The sequence below is a fragment of the Xenia sp. Carnegie-2017 genome, unplaced genomic scaffold, assembly GCF_021976095.1.
Source record: "Xenia sp. Carnegie-2017 unplaced genomic scaffold, XeniaSp_v1 HiC_scaffold_19, whole genome shotgun sequence".
Classification (NCBI taxonomy): domain Eukaryota; kingdom Metazoa; phylum Cnidaria; class Anthozoa; order Malacalcyonacea; family Xeniidae; genus Xenia; species Xenia sp. Carnegie-2017.
This window is the reverse complement of record NW_025813481.1, coordinates 591,746-619,315: the sequence shown is the minus strand read 5'-3', so window position 1 is coordinate 619,315 and position 27,570 is coordinate 591,746. Positions and strand designations below refer to the sequence as shown.

General features: G+C 33.3%; 2 protein-coding genes across 4 annotated transcripts; both read left to right on the top strand.

Annotated features, from left to right (window-relative positions):
* The first annotated feature begins 324 nt into the window (after positions 1 to 324).
* On the top strand, positions 325 to 26,447 carry LOC124438594. Of its 3 annotated transcripts, none has more exons than XM_046988766.1 (3): positions 325 to 376; positions 23,256 to 23,317; positions 23,534 to 26,447. In XM_046988766.1, exon 3 carries the CDS (start codon positions 23,593 to 23,595, stop codon positions 25,135 to 25,137), a length of 1,545 nt encoding a protein of 514 aa, XP_046844722.1. In that variant the 5' UTR covers positions 325 to 376; positions 23,256 to 23,317; positions 23,534 to 23,592; the 3' UTR covers positions 25,138 to 26,447. The 3 variants fall into 3 exon arrangements, with proteins under 3 accessions (XP_046844722.1, XP_046844720.1, XP_046844721.1); XM_046988764.1 differs by lacking the exon at positions 325 to 376 and adding an exon at positions 11,871 to 11,980; XM_046988765.1 differs by lacking the exon at positions 325 to 376 and adding an exon at positions 14,373 to 14,432.
* Positions 4,436 to 6,480, top strand: LOC124438595 (serine/threonine-protein kinase/endoribonuclease IRE1-like). Its single transcript, XM_046988767.1, has 3 exons — positions 4,436 to 4,699; positions 4,847 to 5,535; positions 5,662 to 6,480. Exons 1-3 carry the CDS (start codon positions 4,573 to 4,575, stop codon positions 6,298 to 6,300), a joined length of 1,455 nt encoding a protein of 484 aa, XP_046844723.1. The 5' UTR covers positions 4,436 to 4,572; the 3' UTR covers positions 6,301 to 6,480.
* Positions 26,448 to 27,570: the final 1,123 nt, after the last annotated feature.

The following is a 27,570-nucleotide window of genomic DNA, read 5'->3' as shown; positions in this document are numbered from 1 at the left end:
ACTGAATATTCCTGCTTATTTTTGTTTGGAAGCATGTTGAACAGTTCATAAGGACAAAGCTCGATATCCATATTAAATATCAGAGACATAATACGGTGTTAATGTTAGAAAATACATCATTGCCTTTCAGTAACAGCATTCGGCTTTCATTGCAAAAGAATGAATCCAATATCGATGTTAAACATGGATTGTTACAAGCATCCCGCTTTCCACTGAAGGGCAATGATATATTGTCTAACATCAACACCGGATTATGTTACTGATATTTAATATGGAATTCGAGCTTTGTTCATACGAACTGTTCAACATGCTTGAAATATCCACAAAAAGTAGTGAAGAAGAGAAAGGTTTACAATCAAAAGTTACAAATATATAAGTAAGTTTACAGTTTACATATTGTGTTGCATAATTGCATATTACGCTTAAAATTATTGGTTTCATTTTCGAATATCTAATGATACACAATAAAGCGCTAAGAAGTTGAAATTTGCTTCAATACTTAAAAGCCTTGCTCCCTATAATGATTTATCAGTTTTCTTGTAAATTGTCCCTCTCCATGCACAAATTGCTTGATTACATTGATTAAAACAATAAATATTCATGCTTTAACAAATCTATACGAAATATCGTTTCGTATTTTTCCATCACCATATCCAAGTTCAAAGTACAACATATACTTGTAAACTTTAACCAGGCTATGCTACGATTTTTAATACTTTACTCAACCCTGTTTCCCTATGTACTTTCTCTTGTCTGCTGTGATGACGATGAAAAATTTTCAGTTGGTATTCCAAAGGCTTGAATTAAGATTGCAAAACAAAAAATTGCTAATTTAATTTTGATTATTTGATGGACGATCTGACCGTATGTGATGTACCAGACCAATCCTGGATTTGCAAAATCATTCGTATTCTTAGTGTTTGCGAACTTTGAGCCAGTCAAGTCTACATAAAGTAATGAAAATTGATGATAAATATGTTTAGATATAATCAAAGTGAAAGCAGTTTTCGTGGCCCGTTTCTTAAAAGGAATATACTGAGCAAACACAAGACAATTCCAAAATAGCTTGTTCTCTCAAAATAACTTGTTCTCTATTGTCTACAACATATAAGACGTAGACATTAGATCTTCATCAACAACACAAAAATTTTATAGTTTAAAAGATAACTAAAGTCAACTATATTTGCTTGATGTTTTTCCTGCTGTGATAATCACAATATTGAAGAAAGTTAAGAACGGTGTTTAAATTATCAAAAGTGCAAGGGCTCATAACATAGTATGGTATGTGTCATTAAATGCTTCATGCCTCAGTCTTCTCTCCCCTTACAAGACAGCCGCTTGAGTTTTTTAATTGACGCAACTCCTTTCAAGAGGACAGCAGAAAATATCGAAAAGCAACAACGAATACGTTGTACATTTAAACAAGTCAGGTATTGCTTCGTAGACAAAATCATTATGCATGCATCATGCTGAGCTTCGGCGACACTATGCACTTTATAACGGACATGAAGAATTTACTCTATATCAATATCTATAAAACCAATTATTTTCTCGACGCGTTTATACTCAATTCAACGCAGCAAATGCACATGAATCGAACATGTTTCAATTTTGGAATAATTTATATCTTTCGTCTTTGTTTCGTTATTAGCTTAAGTCATTCTGTTAATTGTAGTTAGTGATTCATAACGCATCTGAATGCTCTCCAAGTATCTATCCTTGCATACCTCTTTAGCGGTCATCTCTGTTATAAGTAGCCACAAAGCTAACATCAAAAGTTGCCGTTAAATATAAAGGTTTGCTTGCAGTCATTTGAAAGAAACTTCAAAGTTGTACATGACTGAATAAGCAAACTCTTTGTTAAACAAAACATGGAGCGTTTTCTTTGTCGAGTTACTTGAGATTTAGAAAGCATATACTAATCTTGAAATATTTATTTGCCATTTCTTCAAACATATATGTAATGATCTAGATTTGAAATATTAAGAACGATGATTTCATGCACGCATAATATGTCAATTGAAATTTCACAAATTCTTCCAATCAAAACATTACACATGCTGAGATATTTTAAAATTGTCTATTTATGAACGAAGACCTGCAAAAAGCATTTGTCTTGTTTCGATGGTTCTCATCTGATGGAAGCAAAAAAGTAGTGAAGAATTGAAGGTTTTACAATTAAAAGTTACAAATACATATGTAAGTTTACAAACGTTGCTGTGTTGCATAGTTACTTAGTACGCTTAAAATTATTGGTTCCGTTTTCGAATATTTAACAGTGGCGTTAGCTAGTGGTCTTGCTACTCCCGCTCGGCGCAAGTAGAAATTTCACAAAAAATAATAAATATTCTATTTTGAGATGATGAGATAAATATTATTTCACAAACAATTTGGAATATTATATTTTATTCGTTCATTCGTTCAGTGAAGTAACTACTGTTGTAGAGAGTGTAGTTGAAAGGTCTGTTGCATGAAGAAAAAAAAGCAAAGTAATTGAGATAAAACATCAGGCAGAGGTATGATATCCAATAAAAAAATAAACTACAAGAAATTAAAAAATCTCGAAAACGTTTTTTTTGCGCGGGCACTATGTTTTGGGAATGAAATCTTACATGAAATAACTTTATTTATTCATCTGATATATGAAGATGTTCTTCTCTCTCACAAATAATATACAATATTTTCACATAGCCCACTGCCCCTTGTATAGAAGTTAGCCAATCAAAAACGTCGTTACAATTAATAAGAAGTGTTAAACCCTAACAATTAAGGTAATTCGGATTTAAGTTGGGAATAACTCATACTAACATGGCTTTGACCCGTACATCTAATTTCAAAGTTTTGGCTTGAAGCAGTTTTAAGCTATGTGTGGTAGTTGTTTGATAAACATCCAGACTACCTAAATGTTTGGGTAACATAGCTGCATTGCATTTTACGTCACGGTTGCCATGTTGGTGGTCAAATACAAAAGAATATTTTAATAATGCTATTGCTATTGTAAAACCAGTAATCGTGGCAAGTATTGTCACATTAATGAAAATTCTGTGGAGGTTATCTAAGAATTTGTGCTATGACAAGTGCATTTTTATTTCTCAAATGAACCATTCTAGCTTTCCTTAATTCCTTTCTTTATTGCTAATTACAAAAACTATTTTAGATTGTCAAAACAAAGAAGACAAATATCTAGAATTGAGCTTCCCAAAATATTGCATTAACAATGGATTTAACACAAAGAAGTTTATCTACGGGTGTTCCAGCACACGTACTTAAAATACTGGATTGGTTTGGTAAGATCAATGCCCTATCAGGAACACTAAAAAGTCTCAGTCTATTTAATGAAGCGATTGAAAGTATGAAATATGCGGAGTCAACAGAAGTAACAGAATTAGTTGAAAAAAAACGACTGACGTCGCTAAAAGTTGTTTAAACAGGCAGAAGAAAAAGCCAAACGTGAATTTTGTGATGCATTACTAACAATTGCTGATAAAATAACAGCGTGCAGGATTTGCATCGCAAGCTCTGTTCTTCAACATTTAAATGATAGTGAGGCAGCAGGAAATCATTTAATGCTATACTTAAAAGATTTAAATTCATTGCCTGAAGTTGGAGAGCATTTTTCAATTTAAATAGGAGACATAAGTCGATCACGATTTACTAAAGATCAATTTATCAATGGCAGATTTTATTTCCAACCACACATCCCAAAGGCACGCAGTTCTTGAATGGCCATTGATTAAATGTTGGGAGGAAACGTTCCATCCTTTATATTTCATGTCTGTAGAAAGAACTACAAGTATCTCAACGCCTTGGTCAGTATCTCATTTTCATAAGGATGAAGCTCACCTATATGTCGATAAAGAAATCACTTTAACCAACGAAGGAGAACTGCTGATTTTTTCTGGAAACAAACTCCAAAAACTTGACAGGGAAACAGGAAAGCTTCAACCGTGGTGTAAAGAAAGTGTGAGATTGATGATTCGGAAGTTAAATGTATGACAGTTGATAACAATGGCGTGGTATATGTTCTTTCTGGCTCTAGACAAAAGCCATTTTGGAATCACATGTTAACAGTTTTTCAAAAATGGTACAGTCCAACAATCTACATTAAATTTCCTCGACAACAAAACGCGCAAAATGCGTTTATAGCCGTAACACAAGATGAAAGAATTGTCATTGCATTTATTGACGGTGAGCTACTCAATGTCTACTTATGTGGATGTTACAAAATGGTGAAGTCTTTCTGGAGCCTCGCTGGATGAGAGATTATTATTACCCAATTATTGACGATGTGAAATGTTTGTCTATCTCTGATGATGACACCATAACGACGATAACCTATCGAAACGAACGTTTTCACAAATTTTATAGACTCCTCATCTACAACATGAAAGGAAATTTTTTAAAAGACTGGAAATTTAATCAAATCCATGAAGAAATTACAGAATATGATCAAATTATGTATACCCCAATCTCCAAGTGCATTACAGGTTACTACTTTAAAGATGATGCTTCAAAGTTAGTGGTTGAGACTTTCTCAGCTGTTACTAAAAACATCAGTCTACCGTTGTGCTTATGAACACGGGATATGATGCAGACATGTTTAATGTTTCTGTTCGTCTGGTTTACCATGATAACGGAGGAGTGGCTTTGGTTACTAACGAACGTAAAGTTCAATTGAGACCAGAACATCGTCCTAGGGGTAAGATGTAATTTGACATGTGTTTGGGAATAACAATTGGAATTAGTAGTCTTAGTTATGTAATAAAAAGTTAAGATACTTCTTAATCAAGTCATCAATGCCTTCATTGCTGTTTTCTCATTGGTTAATTTTTTCTTAAAATTTAAGGCATACTGTCTGATAAATCATTAATGCATCATGAAAAGCTGAAAAAGATGGAGGAATATCGTAAGAAACATCCAACAAAGGTTAAATATGTTAATGATGTATTTGTAATTTTCTCGGAAGAGTTTTTACTTGGCAAAGGAAGTGATGGAACCCGTGTTTATCTTGGTCTGGGAAAAGACGGTTATGGAAAAGCAGTAAAACGGATTAATCGAGATAGTTACACTGAGCAAGCCAAGCAAGAAAAAGATATTTTGAACGACTTTAATGCAAAGCGTTCAAAATATGTCGTGAATTATTGTTACCTGGAAGAAGAACCAGAGGATGAATTTGCATATTTGGTATTAGATTTATGTGAGGAATCGTTGGAAAGTTTTGTGAAATCTTCTACTTTAGATGAGCTTCAAATAGTGCTTCCCAAAGTCATGAGGCACATCTTAAAAGGCTTAGCAGATCTTCACAGTGACCCAAGTCCTATACTTCATCGTGATATAAGACCCTCAAACGTTCTTCGAGATGTACAAGGAAATTTTTTAATCGCTGACTTCGGTATAAGTCGAAGATTATCAAATGAAACTTCGACATATGAGAGCATACAGAGAGGAGCTAAAAATTGGATAGCTCCAGAGTCGTATAATGAAGGAAATAAAGCAATTGACTCATCCCGCTACAAGAAACAGTCTGATGTTATGGTAGGTGATCGTTGTAGAAATTTAAACACTGTTGATTTTTGCAACCAACAAAAAAATGTTTTTTAAACGTTTCACTATCAACCACTCACGTTGTGACAGTTATGATATCTTTTTTATTAAAAATAGAACGCTGGAATGGTGGCTTATTATGTTGCAACAAAGGGGGAACATCCATTTGGACCTGAACGGTTTTTACTGGACAACCTTTTGAATGGAAAACCTGTTGGCTTGGATGAAATCAAGGATACCACGCTCAAAGATCTTCTTTCGTGGATGTTAAAGCGACAACCCAAAGACAGACCATCAGCCAACGAAGCGTTGAAACACCCATATTTTCTGTCGGATTACGAGAAGTTTGAAATGTTGTGTAAAGTTGGAAACCAACAACCAATAAAGACAAATGATGCCCTTTCAAGTGTCGTTCAACAATTGAATAGAGAACCCTCAGATTGGAAAAGTCAAATGGATAGTGATGTTTATGATTATTTTTGCACGTACGAGAAAAATGGGAAAATCAATAAGATCCATTATAATTCTTCATGGACAGAATGCTTAAGACTTATTCGAAATGTTGGCCAGCATTGGTGTGATCGACCACGGCCAAGACCACAACCAGAAACATTTTATAAAATTGGTGATCCAAAGGAATACTTTCTCAAAACATTCCCTGATCTTCTTATTCGAGTGCACACGGCTGTAAGGTCAAATGATGAATGGAAAAACAAACCAGAACTCAATTTCCTTTTTAATTTTCAATCAAGTTGACACGAATCAATGAATATTTCACAAATATTTCATTCGCGAGTTATTTTGTGTTTTTCCTTTTTGCAGTGCATATGAGAGGAAAATTGTCTCATTTAGATTATATTTTCACTGAAAATAACGTTGAAAAGGACAATGTAATTGAACTTGCTTCATTCCTTAAATAAATTGCTTTTAAAAATACAGCTTCCATGAAAAAATCGCTTAAACGTAAACACAAATGAGGAACACAAAACAAATTGTCAGTAGAGATAAACAAAAAAATGGTCATTCTGAGTCAAACGAAGTAGTTATCTTTGCTATAAGTTTGTGTTATATATTAATTTTTAAGTATAAGAAGGGTCGTGGTTTAATATAATACCAACACCAGAAACAAAAACAAATGCTATAGCATCAAATATATATGCATGAGCTTATACAGTCAAAAGGCAGATATATAAAGTGAGTACTTACCTCTAAAGTGGCTTCAAGTTGAGATTCGATGGTTCTTTTTTTGGAAACCATCACAATAAGAATTTGAATCACATAAACATTGGCGACCATAACCAGAGAACACATAAAATCACAACAATTTTACCTAGACAGAACCCCATGCATGTTATGCTTATGAATGCTTTAGTCTTTGTGGATTGTCGACGTATTAATCGATGTCTGTTCAATAATCCATCCTTTCTTTATATTGTCCCTTAAACGAATAAAACATTTTTGAAATACACGAAATAGTCGACTTTAACTTGACTTTTAAAATATGGATTTAAACAGCAAACTATTGATATACTGCATGCATACATTAATATTTCCGGGGAAGCTCAATTCTGCCACGTGCAAAGCTTATAATGATTCCCCAAACGCAGTTTCAATGAATCCATAAACTTTATTTTTCAAATAAAGCTATTTATATACTCTTTACAATAAAAGAGTCGTTATATATACAGAACGTCCCCCTACCCCCCAAAAAATAGAACCCACATGAAATTATTGTATGCACTGCCTTATTGCGCCCAATAATGCAATGTACTTGACAGTTCTGGCCCTTTGCCAGGCACGTAGCTAGAGCAATAATTGGGGGCTGGGCCATATTCATATATGCATGATACGCCGTATAAGGGCCGATTACATGAGGCGAATTGTCCTGCTTAAACGGGTGAACTCGCCTCGCCGAGACGAGTTAAAAATTGTAATTATATGAAATATATGATAGTTTCATATTCTAAAAACGTGCCAGAAGTCTTTTATTATTTTGCCATCCCAATTAAATTTCTGGGCTCCAAATTTTCCTGTGAATTTTTGATGGAGTTTGCGAAGTATCAGTCAACGCAAAACAGTACTAATATCATACACTGATTTTTGCCTCAAAAGCTTTTTAAAATGAAAGTGACATTAACTGAGTAATAACTGCCACCAAAATACAGTCATATTTTTGATACGTTGCATCGACTATGAAAAAACATAGAGTGTGACTAAATTAAACTGGCTTAACAAATAACTATTCTTGACTTGCAACCATTCTCTTGAGATTTATCAAACAATGTTGCTCGCCCGCCTCGGCTGGTGCCAACAATAACACTGATAAAATATTCTTTGTATCAGACCACCGACATGGCTGAATTGCAAGTCAAGAATTGCAGACTATTGTATTATTGCAGATTTCAATTTATTGCATACGCAATTATTTGTACGGGGCTTTTTGGGACACTCTGAAGATCATTTATAACGAGCATACATACCGTGTGCTCTACGTCTTGAAGGCCGGGAATAAGTTCAAACTCTTCAATAATTAAGAAAATTTTGAAAGAATTCAGCAAACTGTAAAACTAAAGCCACGCTTTCGGAGGAGAAAGGGGGGTTAGAATCGTTTGTGATTATTGACGTGTATTATGCTATGCTAAAAATCTTTATTTTCAAAGAAATATGATCTAAAAAAATGTAGATACAGATTACACCAATTTTCACAACAACATCCATCTACTCTCAGTTATTCTTGTGTCACTGTTGCAATCAAAAAAGCGCTGCTACAAAACTGTCCATTTATAACACAACGTGATTATTTTGGTATAATTTATAACGGTATAAAAAGGTGCCAGAAAAATAGTTGTAATAAAATTATGTACAAAGCGTTTCGCCAGACAATGCATGAATTTATGGGCGGGATGGGAGGGATATGAACAACACAAAATATATGAAATAATTTTCTGTCAGTTTTTATGTATATATTATATAGCAAAATAAAAACGAAAGGAGAAAATGTTGCTGTGAGCAAGTCACAAATAATTGTATTGACTGAACAGCAGCTATTCAGCTGCTTCTTCAACTTCAACAGTTGATATCTTTATAGTATAGGAAGCACGCATTCACTCATACACAAACTGAATCACCATAGTTCAAAAAATTCCTTAAAATCCATTCCTGTCCTTTCAAAGAGAACAAAAATTTTTTTGTTTTATTTCAACTGCTTGCATTTTAAAGTTTTTATTATCTACGTGGACATGCGAAACAGTGTTCAACGTTATCCGGCCCTCAACGTTCAAATCTTCAGATAACATCTTACACAGTCTGATTGATTATTCCAGCAAGGAAAAATTCATTGAGGCGATGGCTACATACAAACTGAAACAACTATGAATAGTTCTAAAGATATTAAACGCCATAGTGAATGGTAAAAGTAATCTAATAAGTTGATAGTTCTTAAAAGAACTGTGTTTAGTAAAGAGCACCTACCCAATAGTTGCAAATTAACGACACAACGACTCAACTTAAAACAGTTCTTTTAAGAACTATCAACTTATTAAATTACTTTACCATTCACTATGGTATTTGCTATCTTTAGAACTATTTTCAGATTTGGCACTACGACAAAGTCTCTATTTTATTATTTAAAACAACTATGTATAAAAGGGATGTTTTATTCGCTCATTACTCTATCACCACAAGAAAAGATGGAGATATATATGTATACAACTTTGAACAGAGCTATATTACAGTTCTTACCATACATACACACAGCAAAATTTTTTCCATGATAATGATATGGAATCTCATAAGCACAAGTAAAAATGCAGATAAATTATTAAACGCACAAACTATATTATTGTCAGGAAAGCTGATCACACAGTATTAATCACTTGGCTTTTATCTTGGGATGAATCAATTTGCGTTGTCACCAACATGATACCAGATATTAAAACTCAGCTCACTTGAAAGAAACACTGGTGTTCTCATTTGTGACGACGATCAGTCATTGATCAAAATGACCAAAACTAACTACTAAAACATTATTATTTATATAATTTAAAAACGTTTATCGAACTTATGTGAAGCTGTGAGTTGTGTAATGTAATTTTTTGTCTGAATTGAACAACTAAGATTTTCTGTTTCCTGGTAATCTACAATCTGACGTTTCTGAAAGTTGAGTTGAGTAAATCAGGTTTACATAAAGCAATAAAAATGGCGATCAATATACCTTTATATAATTTAGTTTTTTTGCCAATGAGGTGCCAGGCGGGAACGGATTCTCAATATAAATATTAGAGTCCAACAAATAATTTTAATTTTAAATAACTATGTTTAAAATTATTTGTTGGGATTTAATATTTATATTCAGAATTTAATATTATAAAAGGAAAGTAATTATCATTGCAATTTTAGTCAAAACATCATGTTATGCAAAGACAAGATTAAAAATCGAAGAAAGATAGAACGTTTAAAATAACTTGTACTCTCAGTTGGAAGGACATATAAGATCAAACCCATGATGGCTATAACTCGAAGACAATATGTCTACATGAAATAATTATAAAACTTTAAACTTAATAAAATACAACAATATTTAGCTATTTGACGTTTTTCCTGCTGTGAAATCACAATTAAGAATTTATCTCAATTACAAAATTATCATAACGTCTTGACAAAAAATTTATATTAATAGCTAAGAAAGATTTCGATATCATCCCCCCCCCCCTTAAAACCCTATAGACGCCACTGGTTAGTATAAAAAACATTGTTGGACTATTTGCAGACATTAACATTAATCAGAGCTTTGCCAACGCTAACAGAAAGTTAAAACTATAGGAGTCAAGCAATATTAGATAACAGTCTCCGTCAAAAACAAAAGTCAAGATCTGTAATGTTATGTGTTAGCTAATCAAAATTGCCATCAAAATTAATCTAAACAGACCATGCACCCTATCCTTATCCCTAAAAATTACGACATTTTTAAAATTGGGCTGAAAAAATTTGAATCTAACATAGATCTAATTTTGAATTTTCGGCTTGAAACCACAGTATATAGGGAATGTACAGTAGGTATACTTCTCTCTGCAACAGGCTTCTGTAGATTTAATTAAACAATTGGCTGCCATTGCCCATTTTATCATTCCTATTTGTCATAAAAAGTAATTGACTAGCTGCAACTATGTTGATCAAATGAATAATAAAATACGCGTGGCACAAAAAAATTCAATGCAGTAACTCTACTGTATATTCACAATACTGTGCATGAAACTATGTAAGGTAGCTGGTCGATAAGCATGCAGACTACCCAAATGTCACCTATCTGCCTGATTTTTTGAGCAACTTGAGCTAAGATGAGTGTATTTTTTTCTCTGAGAAATCATTCAAGTGTTCCTCTATTTAGTGATTTGTGTCTTATTAAAAAAATTAATTCAGATTATTAAATTAAAAAAGACCAATACAGTCAAAATTGGGTTGTCTCATGATATTGTATTTAACAGTGGCGTAGCTAGCGGTCCCGTTTCTCCCGCCCGGCGGTAGTAGCAATTTCCCAAAAAATAATAAATATTCTATTTGGAGATGAGATAAATATTATTTCACAAACAATTTGCAATATTATGTTTTATTCGTTCATTTTTACGTTTTTATTTGGTGGTTCGTAATCGTAATACCGCAAAATCTCAAGATTTGTCTTGAGATTAAAGGCTATGTGGATATCTTCCTGCTATTACCTAACATGGTTCCTTAAGACTTAAGGATACGTTTGGTAAAAATGGTAAGCTACGATGAGCAAAATGTTGAATTTAAATATTCACAACAACTTTCAAAAACTTATTCAATTTTTTGTATTAACGTTTCTACTTTAAGCTTACAATGAGTATCATTTAAAGTCAATGTAATTTAAGTTAACCAAATCTGAAATTGTTTGTATTATGTATTCTAGTGAAAACTGCCCCAATCTCAAATATTTATTGCCCGACTTATCATAAACTTTATCCAATCTGTTATGTAGCTCTACATTTTAAAAATGCAGAAAAAATCACGTGTTTTTCCACATCTTGGTTCATTTCTCATTTTATTACGGATGAACGTCTGTTATAGGGATGCCCATCAACAAAGAAATCACTTTAGCAAATAAAGGGAGAATCCTTTCGACTTTTAGTTCATAAATGCTTTTTTGACATTGTATTATATAAGTGCAATCAATGCAATTAACGCTATTTATTGCTGAGCATGTATTTCAACAGACATCATCCCACTCATCCAAGAAAATGTAAAAATTCATAACTTCTTCCAATCAAAACATTACACATGCAGAGATAATTTAAAAGTGTTTATTTGTCAACGACGACCTGAAAACAGCATTTGTCTTGATTCGATGGCTCTCATCTGACGGAAGCAAAAAAGTAGTGACGAAGAGAAAGGTTTACAATCGAAAGTTACAAATATATAAGTAAGTTTACAAACGTTATTGTGTTGCATAATTGCTTAGTACGCTTAAAATTATTAGTTTCATTTTCAAATATTTAATGATACACAAAAAAGCGTTAAGAAGTTTAAATTTGCTTCAATACTTAAAAGCCTCTCTCTATAGTGATTTATCAGTTTTCTTATAAATTATCCTTCGCCATGCACAAATCGTTTGACTACATTGATTGAAACAATAAGTATTCAAGCTGTAAAAAATCTGTACGAAACGTCAATTCGTATTTTTCTATGACCATATCCAAGTACAGAGTACAACATAGACTTGTAAACTTTAACCAGGCTATGATACGATTTTTAAAATTCACCCAACCTTGTTTACCTTGTCCATGACGATGAAAATACGTGCATAAAAACGTAAATACGTTGGTGAAGTTTTTCAAAAAAACAAAATATTCTAAGACATGACAATCTCCAAACACTTTGTTATGACATTTTAAAGTAAAATGCGTATATGATATGAAATGAAGACAATATACTTACATCAAAAATAACTTTTAGCGCTCAAACAGAAATCTACCGCAATCATTTTTTCTATACATATTTCCAGCTGTGATGGTTTCAAAATTAGCATTCCTCGCGATTTTTAAACACGGTCAAATATATTTGTCGCATAAAAATTATCACATCAAAATTGCTCGTGTAAACCGGCCTTAAACGTATTTGAGCATCTGTTTATTAGAAGTAAAAGAACTCAAAGTTTTTAAGAAAAATTTGAGAAACAGTGAATAGTTGAGAGCAACAATCAAAACATCAACCGTACAGGGGTTCATAACAGTATCTTAGTTTATTTAATGCATCACCAGTCCTTCTCTTCATCAAATCTATCTACCATGCCGAGTCGTTTTAAAAGCGGTGACATGATGCAGCCCAAAATACCTGAGATAAAATCACTATAAAAAATACCTCTACTAAACAGTCGCCTACATTAAGCTAACGCCCACTCTAAAGGAGATTATTTACACCAATAAGAAAACTTGTGTTAGGCAGTCAACCAAAATATTTACTAAATGCAACCCCTCTTCATAACGACGGCGGAAAATACTTAAATAGAACGACAATTCTATTAATTACTGACGATATGACCGTATGTGATGTACCAGACCAATCCTGGACTTAAAAAATAACTCGTATTCTAAGTGTTTGCGAACTTCGAGCCAGTCAGGTCTACATAAAGTAATGAAAGTGGATCATAAATAAGTTAAGATATAATCAAAGTGAAAGCAGTTTTCGTGTCCGGTTTCTTAGAAGCAATATACTGGGCAAACACAAGACAATTCGAAAATAGCTTGTTATTCCAGAATAACTTGTTCTCTATTGTCTACAATAAACAAGGCGATGACATTAGATCTTCATTAACAACAACTTTTATAGCTTAAATAACAACTAAAGTTAACTATAATTGATTGATGTTTTTCCTGCTCTGATAATTGCAAATTTGAAGAAAGTTAAGAACGGTGTTAAAATTATCAAAAGTGCAAAGGTCTCATAACATATTATGGTACGTGTCATTAAATGCTTCATGCCCCAGTGTTCTCTCCCCTTATAAGACAGCCGCTTGGGTTTTTTAATGGACGCAACTCCTTTTCAAGAGGACAGCAGAAAATATCTAAAATCAACAAAGAATACGATGTACATTTAAACAAGTCAGGTATTGCTTCGTAGACAAAATCATAATGCATGCATCATGCTGAGCATCGGCGACACTATGCACTTTTTAACGGAAATGAAAAATTTTCCTTATATCGATATCTATAAAACCAATTATTTTCTCTACGTGTTTATACTAAATTCAACGTAGCAAATGCACATGAATCGAACATGTTCCAATTTTAGAATAATTTATATCTTTCGACTTTGTTTCGTTATTAGCTTAAGTCATTTTGTTAATTGTAGTTAGTGATTCATAACAAATCTGAATGCTCTCCATATGTCTATCTTTGTGTACCCCATTAGCGGCCATCTCGATTATAAGAACCACAAAGCTATCATCAAAAGTTACCGTTAAATATAAAGGTTTGCTTGAAGTCATTTGAAAGAAGAAACTTTAAAGTTGTACATGACTGAATAAGCTAGCTACTTATTAAACAAACATGGAGCGTTTTCTTTGTTGAGTTATTCGAGATTTAGAAAACATATAGTAGCCTTAAAAAATTTACTTGCCATTTCTTCAAATATATATGTCATGATCTAGATATATAAATTAATAACGATGATTTCATGCACGAATAATAAGTCAATTAAAAATTCACAACTTCTTCCAATCAAAACATTACACATGCAGAGATACTTTAAAAGTGTTTATTTGTCAACGACGACCTGAAAACAGCATTTGTCTTGATTCGATGGCTCTCATCTGACGGAAACAAAAAAGTAGTGACGAAGAGAAAGGTTTACAATCGAAAGTTACAAATATATAAGTAAGTTTACAAACGTTATTGTGTTGCATAATTGCTTAGTACGCTTAAAATTATTAGTTTCATTTTCAAATATTTAATGATACACAAAAAAGCGTTAAGAAGTTTAAATTTGCTTCAATACTTAAAAGCCTCTCTCTCTATAGTGATTTATCAGTTTTCTTATTAAATTATCCTTCGCCATGCACAAATCGTTTGACTACATTGATTGAAACAATAAGTATTCAAGCTGTAAAAAAATCTGTACGAAACGTCAATTCGTATTTTTCTATGACCATATCCAAGTACAGAGTACAACATAGACTTGTAAACTTTAACCAGGCTATGATACGATTTTTAAAATTCACCCAACCTTGTTTACCTTGTCCATGACGATGAAAATACGTGCATAAAAACGTAAATACGTTGGTGAAGTTTTTCAAAAAAACAAAATATTCTAAGACATGACAATCTCCAAACACTTTGTTATGACATTTTAAAGTAAAATGCGTATATGATATGAAATGAAGACAATATGCTTACATCAAAAATAACTTTTAGCGCTCAAACAGAAATCTACCGCAATCATTTTTTCTATACATATTTCCAGCTGTGATGGTTTCAAAATTAGCATTCCTCGCGATTTTTAAACACGGTCAAATATATTTGTCGCATAAAAATTATCACATCAAAATTGCTCGTGTAAACCGGCCTTAAACGAATTTGAGCATCTGTTTATTAGAAGTAAAAGAACTCAAAGTTTTTAAGAAAAATTTGAGAAACAGTGAATAGTTGAGAGCAACAATCTAAACATCAACCGTACAGGGGTTCATAACAGTATCCTAGTTTATTTAATGCATCACCAGTCCTTCTCTTCATCAAATCTATCTACCATGCCGAGTCGTTTTAAAAGCGGTGACATGATGCAGCCCAAAATACCTGAGATAAAATCACTATAAAAAATACCTCTACTAAACAGTCGCCTACATTAAGCTAACGCCCACTCTAAAGGAGATTATTTACACCAATAATAAAACCTGTGTTAAGCAGTCAACCAAAATATTTACTAAATGCAACCCCTCTTCATAACGACGGCGGAAAATACTTGAATAGAACGTCAATTAAATGATGTATATTTACAGTAATTTTGAAATTGATTCGTGGATAGAGGTTATTAGACATGCAGAGAGCATCTAAGATATTTTCCAATTTATCATATATTTATGCTTACTCATAATCTCTAGTTAATGAAACAGATTGTTTGTCAGCTACTGGAGGCATTAAATTAGTAATATTGTCTGGTATCTGGATTGCGTAGGTGGATTGTGCTCCAAAAGAGTGAAACAAATTATACATCTTATCATCACTTATTACATTGTTACTACCCAAAGTTTGCATCATGTGTCTTTTCCTATAAACAAATATGTTACAATAGCATATAGTTGATTAACTGTTTAACATCTAGAGTAATTTTTTGCCATATTCGAAAACTATTTTAGATTGTTATAAAAAACTGAGTATTAGTCACAACGGAGCTTATTGAAGACATATTGAACTAGCTATGGATCCAATATCAATAGGTTTGACTTTACTCACGGGGATTCCAGCACACACGATGAAGTTATTGGATTTGCTGGGTATAGTCAAGGGTGAACTGACAAGACTAAAATCAATATCAATGAAAGAGCTTAAAAGCAGTCTCGATCATTTCGATTTGGGATTTCAACGACTCAGCCTTACCGAGACAACTGAAGAATCGGAATTATTAAAAAAACAAGAGCGACTTAAGTTAGCTCAAACGTCGTTTATACTGGCGGGAAACGAAGCAAATTCGGCATTTCATGATGAATCATTGAATATTGAAGAGAAAATAACAATGTGCAAGGTTTGCATCGCAAGTTCTATCCTTCAACATTTTAATGATAGCAATGCAGCAGGGAAGGTGTCCAAGGTGCACTTAAGAAACTTAAACTCATTGCCAGAGGTTGGAAAGCTATTTTCAAATCCACAACCCAAAATTTTCAAAAGAACGACGGCTAAAAATCTTGAAGATATACTAATGATCAATTTATTATTGGCCAATTTCATTGCAACGGAAACATCCCAAAGGTACGCCGTTCTTGATTGGCCATTGATTCAATCTGGTGAGCGCAAGTTTCATCCTTTATATTTTAAAAAAATTGAAAGAATCACGAGTTCCTCCACACCTTGGCGCAAATATCATTTTTGTGAGGATAAAGGTAACTTATTTGTCCACAAAGAAATCGCTTTGACTAACGACGGAGAAAAGCTAATTTTTTTTGAAAACAATCTCCAAAAACTCGACAGTGAAACAGGAGAATTTCAACCGTGGTGTAAAGTAAAATGGGAGATTGATGATTGGCAGGTTAGATGTATGACTGTCGATAACAACGGCGTGGTGTATGTTCTTTCTGGTTATGGTGGCAAACATACCTGGAAATATCAATTGACAGTTTTTTCAGAAGATGGCGCTATCCAACAATCTACTTTGAAGTTTCTTGACAATAAAGATGCACAAAACTTGTTTATGGCCGTCACAAATGATGAAGTAATTGCTATTGCATTTGTTGAAGGTGACCAACCTAACATCAACCTATGTGTATGTTACAAAACTGGTTTTCTCTTTCTTGAACCTTGTAGGATTATAGGCATTCATAATCCACTTGTCGATGAGTTGAAATGTTTGTCTTTTTCTGCTGATAGAGAAATAGCTTTGATAACCTATCGACACAAATATAAACATTATCGACTCCTCTTTTACAGCATGGAAGCAAAATTACTTAAACACGTGATTTTCAAACCAAGCACTGGTGAGATCAGAGTGTATAATCAAGTTATTTACACAACTGTCACCAACACTATCACAGGTTACTACTTTGAAGATGCTGATTCGAAGTTAGTGGTTGACACTTTCTCTGTTGAAACGGGAGAGTGTCAGTCATCACTTAAGTTGATAAACACAGGATATGATTCAGGAATGTTTGATGATTTAGTTCGTGTTGTTTACCATGCTAACGGAGAGATGGCGTTGGTTACTAAAGAGAGCATAGTTCATTTGAAAAAGAGGTTAGACGAAAATCCTGTTATGGAAATGAATGCGTCTGGAATTTTGACAAAATTTAGAAAGAGCTTCAGCAAAGGACTTTTTTCTAAAACGAGTTGATACGGCAGTTATTGTCCTGTATTTACTGTTATCATCAATTCAAACCGAGAAAATGACAGAACTCATTAACTTGCACGTGCAAATACGTTTTTATCGCATAATCTATAGCTTCATTGCTTCAAAGCGAATGTCATGTCATGTCGAGGTCGCAAATGTATCACGATTAGAAAACTTTCGGGCACAATTTTACCAATTTCTGGCGGTTGAGATTTCCACATATATGTTACTCTAGATCTACATGTATGTTATAATCAAAGTTCATCGTGGTTTCTAGAACTTCTAATGTGCTCACAGGAGCACATTTTTAAAAAATAAATTGCACTGTATTTCCTTCCTTTTTTTGCACTTGCATTTACGAATAAGAAATTTTTTCATGTATATCATTATTAAGCTCTTATAATAACCGAGCGCGAGGTCTATATGTAGAGACTGAGCACTTAGGGCGAGGTTTGTACAAAAAGACAGAGGTCCGATATTTCTCAGTAAAGACCGAGAAAGTGAGGTTATTACATGGCATTATTTGACCTAGAAACGAAGCTTGCTTTCTTTCTCATCTTTGCTGTTTTGTACGGGTTGATTTTCACCTTTCCAGTGTTTGACAGTAAAAAAAATCGTTTCAAATTGTATCTTTTAAAAAGTTCAAATGTTTTCCGAGTGTTTTTCCTTCGACTCACATTCGCAAACGGTTTTTTGTTTCGCTTTTTTGCGTTATGCTGTTTTGTTTATATTAGTTTATTTAGATTTGACTTTGAAATTACGTGTTTTGGACCGTAGTCGATAACATAAAATTATGGATTGGTTCAAAATGCTTCTGAACCAATCAAAGTGCGCCAATTTGCCAGAAGTGACGTTTGCTAATATAATAAATATATTATAAGTTATACATCGTGATTCGTTAAATTATTATTAAATCCAGTAAAAAATATTACTTTGCTCATTCCATAATTTATGCGTTATAAACTATTTACGTGTGTAACTGTCAGGGTTCATAAATTGTTGGTATAGGTTTCTTCAGGCCTTGCAGTGGCGTATCTAGCAAAAATTTTGGTCGCGCTATTGTATGCAGAAAACGCCCTATGACGTCATGATTTTCAATTATACGTATAGTAAGACAAAAGTACTTTATTAAGCCTTTAATAACCGAACACGAAGTCTTTGTACAGACCGAGCCCGTAGTGCGAGGTTTGTACAAAAATACAGAGGTTTAATATTTTTCAGTAAAGACCAAGAATACGAAGTTATTAAAAGGATTATTATATGGCATTATTTGACCTGAAACGAAGCCTGTTTTCTTTCATGTCCTTGCTGTTTTGTACGGGTTGGCTTCGAATTTACGTTTGCCGTATGCTTTACGAAGTTTGTTTACATTTGACTGTAAAATCACGCGTTTTTCGACCGTGGTCGATTACGGGAAAATAATGGACCGGCAAAAATGTTTCTTAGCCAATCAAAGCGCATAATTTAGCCGTTAGTGGCGCTTGCCATATAATAATGAAATTTAATGTACAAATTTCAAAGTACAAACAAACAACATAAAAGTTTCTAACAAATAAAAATAAAAATTTCTGTCTCATGTTAAGATCTCACCTTTATCATCATTTTAGTGGCCATGACTTTACATGCAGCTATTAAGTTCACCAGCACTAAACTTAAGGTAACTTTTAGTTTTTTGACTGTGCACATGATAATGAATGACATTATATTAAAGGAGAAATGTCAGTACTAACATAACTGACCTCAAAACTTTTAAATTCACAGTAAAGCCATAAAATAATAATATAACTACAAATATTCTGATACACATGTGCATGTCAAGTATGACGCAAAATTCAATTTTTGAACAGTCACAATATTCTATCATCACATCATTTTGGAGTTTAAAATCAAAAAATTTATGAATCTTCAAACATTTTCTAAGCTTTAAAAATAACACACCTGAGCTATATATTTATTCATTACCATGAGTCAGAAACTTAGTCCAAATACAGTGATAATTAACATTATCTTTGATAGTTCTTGTAAAAGGACAAAAGCACAAATATAGCTTGCAAAAAACCTTCATAGGTGAACTAAAAATGCAGCTTTATACAACAAAACCAGTTTGTGATGTAAGCAGGAAATAAAAAAGTAAAATGATATTTTGTTTACAACAATGCTATAGCACCATTTAAATTAGCAAACAAAGCAAAGACAACATTATAAGCTTTAACTGATATATTAACTCAATTCTTTCTGTCAAAACTAACATACGCAAACCGAAGCTGTCGTTCTGAAATGTCAATACCTTTTAATAGGACATATACAACCAAATTATTCTTTGCCGGGTACTTCAGTCAACTTCAAGTTATTCAGAAAAACTGCAACTATTCATATCATTTAAAAATTCATCTTGTATTATCATGTTTAGGCCATAAATGAAATTACTTAGAATAGCTAGGTAAGATTCCAGTTAACTGTTCATAATTGTCAATTAATCATACAAAAAAAGCAACAAGATTTTTGTAAAGTGAAACCATGCAAAATTTCAAGAAATTCACAAAAATTGCCTTATAAAAACTGTCACGAGACTCACTGTATGAAAACTCTTGCCCAGACAAAAAATTTAAATCAGCATTTTTATAATTTCACCATACCCCTTCATTATAAAGTTGAATATGCAACATGCCTGCTTAATTTGTAAATGGGATATACACAAGGTGCAATACCATAAATATTGTATGTACAACGTCTTTAACAATGTCGATTCAGACATATATTGTGCGATGTTGCAATGTCGTACTTTTCTAATGTGGGACTGTCTGCGTCCATGATGTTGAAGTACCACAAATATACGAAACACGACAAACAAAACATAACTTGCTTTGAAAAGTACAATAGAGTCAATCTTTTTCGCAAGACATGATAACAGCAAGGAGATATAGCTAGTATAGAACCAGGGGCGCATCTAGGATTTTTCAAACATCAGCCATAAAATATTGGAGGCGCTCCGCACCTGGGGAGTTGTCCGAGGCATTCTCCCCTGAGAAATTTTGAATTTTAGAGCCTTGAAAATGCCATTTTCAGCTTTTTAGAGCAATACAAAATGTATCTTGTGGAAATCGTTTTTGCGTAAAAACAACACATTTTGCTTACGTTTTTTTAAAAAAATAACAACTGAAGTGAACAATACTTGAATGTTTCGCCAATATTTTGGCTCATTATCATGCCAAATATATGGCTTATTAGCATGTCTAGGAGCGTAAAATTTATTTTAAAATAATGGTATTCCAAAATAGATATTGCCTTTAAAAATGTCTACCAGGTTGTCAGGCATAGACCCCCCTAGAGACCCCTATTAAAACCTCTATGTAATGAGTTAAGTTGGAAATTTGGTGCTACAAGGGACTAGAAAAGCTCAGACTTCAAAACATGTAAGTTTATTGTAACCTTTACCCATCTTCACATACAGTGCCAATTTATTCACTTTTTGAGAAAAAACTCAAAATTTTTTTCTGCCAAAGATTAGGCAAAAAATTATCAGAGTGAAAATTTGCAATTAAGGACAGCTTAAGGCCATTAATGTTTTATAAGCATTTCACTAGACTATTATCTTATGTAAGTATATGCAAGGTGTCCTATATAGCAATCACTAGTAGCATTGTATATGCCAATATAAACAGAATGTAACCAACATGTCTTTAATTATATAATTACATGAATGTTAAAATTGGTTTATGTGTCATGCTTACTGGTTATGATAAATATCTTTTCATAAGATCAAAGCTCGTTTAAATGTAAATCTGAAATAATTTAATTTAGAAATTATATAATGATCATCAGAAAAATAACCTAGTGATCATGAAAAATACTTTGCTGTTTTGCCAAATTTCAAAGTTTATCTGCATACATAGGAAGACATTTTTACTTTATAGAAAATGCTTTTCATACATCAATAGCCTTTTGGAATTTAATGCAAACAATCTGGTATGAGCCGTAGATTCAACACACCCGTGTAATCAATATTAGTTTTCTCAAATCTTAAACAATGTGTGGTATAACTGTCCAATGATTGAATGATCAATGATCATAAACTGAAAAGCCCCAAACATTTGTTTATAATAAAGTAAATAATAGTATGGCGCCTTATGGCTACAGATTTTTTGTCCATTTAAAAATATTTGCAGAATTGTAGGATTTCACTGACATATAACGGCCACGATTCCCCAAGCACTAAAGAAATCATAGCTAAAAGTCCTTCGGCAACAACAATTTTAGAAGCATGAATCTGCTTACCATACGCCATATTGACATAAACCGCATCACATACTCGCATAAATTGACTTTGATATTTTGCATTCATGCATACACTTCAGTTGCCCTTTACTTACGATTTCGGATGTAAATTTCTGCTGATAAAACTCAAAACAATGTTGGCTTGCTTTTGAACATCAATGACTGAAATGTCACTCGCGAGATCGTCTTTGCCAAGCAATTACAATTCATCCATAAATTTTCCCCTCTTGAAAATCTTCACAGTTTGGACAGCTGCATTCATGTCAATATATGAATTTGTAAAAGATTTCTATAAATTCCATGTGATTGTAGTTTAACTTCTATCATGCTTTAGAAAATTACTATGAAACGATCAAACATTCAATTCAAACAGTGAGCTTGACTATGTTACTTCAGTTGGCTATTAGTCGAAATCGGTAAAACCAATCACTGTAACACAAAATTTAAACACACCAATTACACGATAGCAATTGGACTTCCTTATAGGTAGGGCCACCCCGCTTACCGGTCGAGATTATTCCAGATCGTCCACTGATCTGGCTAATGACCAATGGAATGGCTTTAAATAAGCATTCTTGAACTCCGTTATCGGTCGAACCAGTCGAGCCAGTTAATATAATTCTAGATATGTTTTTATCTACTGATCTGTTTACTAAGGTGGTATTTGTATAAGATTTTATACATAAAACAGAATTTTGATGATGAAATTCAAACGATTACAGAACGATAATTTAATAATCAAAAAAAAATTGTAATCATTAAATTTGATAGATAATTTTTAAACTATAAACATATGTCGCGTGACTGATTTGGCATACCCTAGATCTGCCCCTGTATAGAACTATACTATATAACGCCAATGTTTGGGCTTTAAATAATTCATTATTCGTCAGCTTGCCGAATGGAGAAAAGATCGTCTTTCATGAAGCCAAAGCTGTAAATTTCGCCTCAACTTCAGTAAATCGTACGTAAAATACAAGCATGAGTCTGTGAATCTGTTACAAACATATAATGTATATTTTGTGCCGATTTTTAAGTTGAAGGCTAAAGTCGGGCTCTATCAAATTAGCGTGACTAGATGCTCCAAATCTGCGAGTTTCAGGATGCTCTGATGTCATTAGCCAATTAATTAGGAATATTTTTCCTATAAAATATATTGTATGGACGGGCTGAATTTTGAGAGCCCGACAAAGCTGCGAAAAGCATTGGACGTCACACTGTTACTTTGCAACTTCTCACTGAATGCAAATTTTGAGTTTAATTAAACCAAAATAGCTATTTAAATATTTGGATTATCCTCTCAACTTACATCTGCAATAAACTGATTAAAACTGTTTTGAAATTCAAGCTAATTCATTTTGAATTTTAATCGATTAAATTCTTTCTTTTAGGGAAACTTTTGGTCGGGCTGAGCTTGACCAGCATGACCTCTAAATACGCCACTGAGGCCTTGGTAAGTGAAATGGTCGTATACAGTAAAATATTACAAGTAAAACATAGCAAAATTGCCATTTAACAACTGAAGACGGTCAAAACTATACCCGAATGTTCGCGTCACGCCCCCAGATAAGTATAGCTACGGACTTTAAAAAACTATATAGTAAAGACGAATGTAGTTACTTTGTCGTCCATGCATGTCACTTGTTTTTTATTGCGGAAATTATTATAGGTTGTTTAAAAAAACAGAGCAACAGTCAAACTTGGGATCGTGAAGACTTTGCACTTGAGATGGATCCAATGTCATTAGGGTCAAGCATATTTGCAGGCATTCCAACCCACGGGACAAAACTACTTGATTGGCTTGGCAAAGTTAAAGGTGAATTAACAACACTGAAATCATTATCGAGAAAAGATCTCCTTAGCAGTATCAGTCAACTCAATATAGGAATTACAACACTGAATTTAGCTGAGTCAAGCAATCCAACAGAATTACAAAAACAAGAGCGACTGAAGTCAGCTGAACAGTCTTTCGTACAGGCAACTAAAGAGGCAAACAAGGCATTTAATGATGAATCATTAAAAATTGAAGAAAAAATAACAGCATGCTGGATTTGCATTGTAAGTTCTGTTCATCAACATTTTAATGATAGCGAGGCAGCCGGAAATGAATCAATGCTCCACCTAAAGAACCTAAACACATTGCCAGAGGTTGGGAAGCTATTTTCAAATTCTCAACCAAAATTTTACAAAGACGCTCGGGTTAAAAACGTTGACAATGTACTGATGATAAATTTATCAGTGGCTGATTTCATAGCAAAACACACATGCCAAAGAAAGGTTGTTCTCGACTGGCCATTGATTCAATTTGGTGAGCATAAGTTTCATCCCCTGTATTTTAAATATGTTGAAGATATCACAACTGCTTCAATTCCTTGGTGCGCATATCATTTTTGCACTGATGAAGTTGAAGTATTTTTCAACAAAGAAATCATTTTAACCAATGAAGGAGAACTACTAACTTTTTCTGGAAACAATCTCCAAAAACTCGACAGTGAAACAGGAAAACTTCAACCGTGGTGTAAAGAAAAATGGGAGATTGATGATTGGCAGGTTAGATGTATGACTGTTGATAACAACGGCGTGGTGTATGTTCTTTCTGGTTATGGTGGCAAACATGTCTGGACATATCAATTGACAGTTTTTTCAGAAAATGACGCTATCCAACAATCTACTTTGAAGTTTCTTGATAATATATACGCACGAAACTTGTTTATGGCCGTCACAAATGATGAAGTAATTGCTATTGCATTTGTTGAGGGAGACCAACCTAACATCAACCTATGTGTATGCTACAAAACTGGTTCTCCCGTTCTCACACCTTGTAGGATTATAGGCATTCATAATCCACTTGTCGATGAGTTGAAATGTTTGTCTTTTTCTGCTGATAGAGAAATAGCTTTGATAACCTATCGACACAAATATAAACATTATCGACTCCTCTTTTACAGCATGGAAGCAAAATTACTTAAACACGTGATTTTCAAACCAAGCACTGGTGAGATCAGAGTGTATAATCAAGTTATTTACACAACTGTCACCAACACTATCACAGGTTTCTACTTAAACAATGCTGGTTCGAAGTTAGTGATTGAGACTTTTTCTGCTGAAACTAAAAAACTTCAGTGGACCCTTACGTTGATGAACACAGGATATTATTCAGAAATGTTTAGTGATTCGGCTCGAGTTGTACACCACGTTAACGGAATGGTGGCTTTTGTGACAAAAAACCGAATAGTTTACATTGATAAAAAAATGACCCACAGAAATCTGTGAATGACAAATTCGAATCATGCATGACAAGGGATGTTTATCCTACATTAAGTCAACAAAATTTGATCACAATTAGAAAGAAAGCCATTTTTTCGGATGAAAAATTTCCTCAGGGTAACGTTGACATTACTGAATGTTCCTTTCAAAAGAGCAAAGGAGAAATGGATGGAAATTTAGAATAGACTGTAGACACACGTATATGTAAAAACGGCTGCTAAGATACTGTTTTGATTTTTTAAAAACGGCCTTTTCGTGTTAAGGTTAATATAGTCGCGATTAAGCGAGCAGCTTGCTCGCAGGAATAAGCTACAGGAGAAGGCCTTCCTTATTTACACAAAATTTTACGAGCACTTGAAAATATTCTAAAAACAGCATGGTCAACTCCAGAGGAGGTGGTAAACTTTACTTGTAACTAACCAAGTGCTTATTATTTATTGTAGTAGGCCAAAAAGACCAATCGTTTGTCATAAGAATCTTCGTATGGACTAAATGAAAGTCGTGTTTGAGAAAGTCATCAGTAATGCATGTCTGTTATGAAAAATGCTATACATTTTAAAGTACAATATTTTGCTTACTTCATTCTTCTCATTTCCTTGTTTTACACTGATTTGCTGATGATTAAGTGAGAAAGTAAGCTTAATAAAGGAACTAGAATTAAAAGGACTTTATAAGCTAAAATGTAAGTAGCTTTGAGTTTCTTTAGATTAGAATAGTTCATAATCAAGAGATTTTTAGAATTTGCTGCTGTAGTTTTATGTAATTTGTGATAAAATTGCTAAATTTACAGGATTTCACTTCATTCGCATTCTACGAACTACATCACTCACAAGTCCCAATCCGACGAAAGTTAGAGACATGGATTAAGACAAATGAGACAGAATGTATAATGACCATAAGAATTGGAGCTCAAGACGGCAACGAGCTCAGAAATTAAAAGTCCTCGTGTTAATTTCATTTTTACGCGTGAAGAGATGAAGTAACAAGAATCAATCATAATATATAAGTCGTCATTGCTTTTAACTTTTGAGGATTAGGCTCAAAGCAATCTTAACTTACATCATGTCGTGAGTCGAAGAATATAAGAAAAGAAATCAAAATCGACTAAAATATTTAAGGAGAAGAAAATTTTCCACTTTACTGGCATTTTTTCCTTGAATTGATTTACTTTTAGAAAAATAGAAAGTCTTCCATAGGCGGCATGCAGGCAAACGCTAGTTTTTCTCTCGCCATGCAGATATGTTGTTACTTATAAATAATAGATAGAAACCAAAGCATGAAGTTTTGCGCTTTCATATAAACAAATTTAAACACAACCATATGAAGTTTATTGATTTAGTAAATAACTGCAAAATTTTCAATCAATTAACATTACCGTTGTATTTATATCGCAGACGTAGAATATGCGATAAGAAATTTGAGATGCAAAAAAGCAAAGAAAGTTCTAAGTTATTTGAACTAAAATGGCCCACTATAATGCGTCTGCCATTTTCTGCATTTCAGTAACATAAATAACAATTCTGAAACGATACATTACACACGAAAAACATGTTGCTTAGACACAATTTGAAGAAATACATTCAGGATTTTAGCCCGCGCCATGATATTAGTTGATTAGCCATATACATACTAACCTAGCATTATCATTAAAGAAGAGTCAAAAAACGTAAACATTAACATACTGCATAAAGACAGGGCATTTTCAGCATAATTGAAGGAGTGATATTAATGCACCAAGTTCCGACTTTATTTCAAAGTTATCATTACAGAATCAACAAGTTTCGACGAATGTCATATATACGCACATAGTAAATAACGAAAATTACGCGCGTATGCATAAAACGTTTCAGAGAACTTACATTGGGGTAAAGCCATACGAGAGACAAGCAAGTTAATGGGAAAGTTAAATTTTCACTTACCTTCCTGCCCAGCTTACCATTAAAACTAAATTCACCCGCAAAATCGTGTTGTGGTCTTGACAAGACCATTATTGATTTTCAGGATGATCCAACAATGTCTACATGTGATCCAGTGATCCACTTCTTTCTATAGTAAAACAACAATAGACTATATGAGGTTTACTTTAATACTTTAATAAAATGAACTTGCTCACCGCATCCCATTTATAGTGAGAAAAACTTAAACAAGGTTGTGAAAAACTTGAACAAACCTTGATGAATGAATGCAATTCGATTAATCAAACAGAGAAACGATTTTCCAGCCTAAAATAAAAGCATTAAATACAGCCAAGTGTTTTCTATTTCCAGAATGAGGAGCAGGTTTCTCGAGACAAGTGCTCCACGAGAAAGGTCATTGAGCAAAAGCGAGAGTGATTTTTCTATAACAAGAGTATTTTTTACGAATAAACTGTACAGGTTACTTAAAAATTCTCATATTTAATTGTTCCACGTCACAATCGTGAATTTAAATGGCCTACAA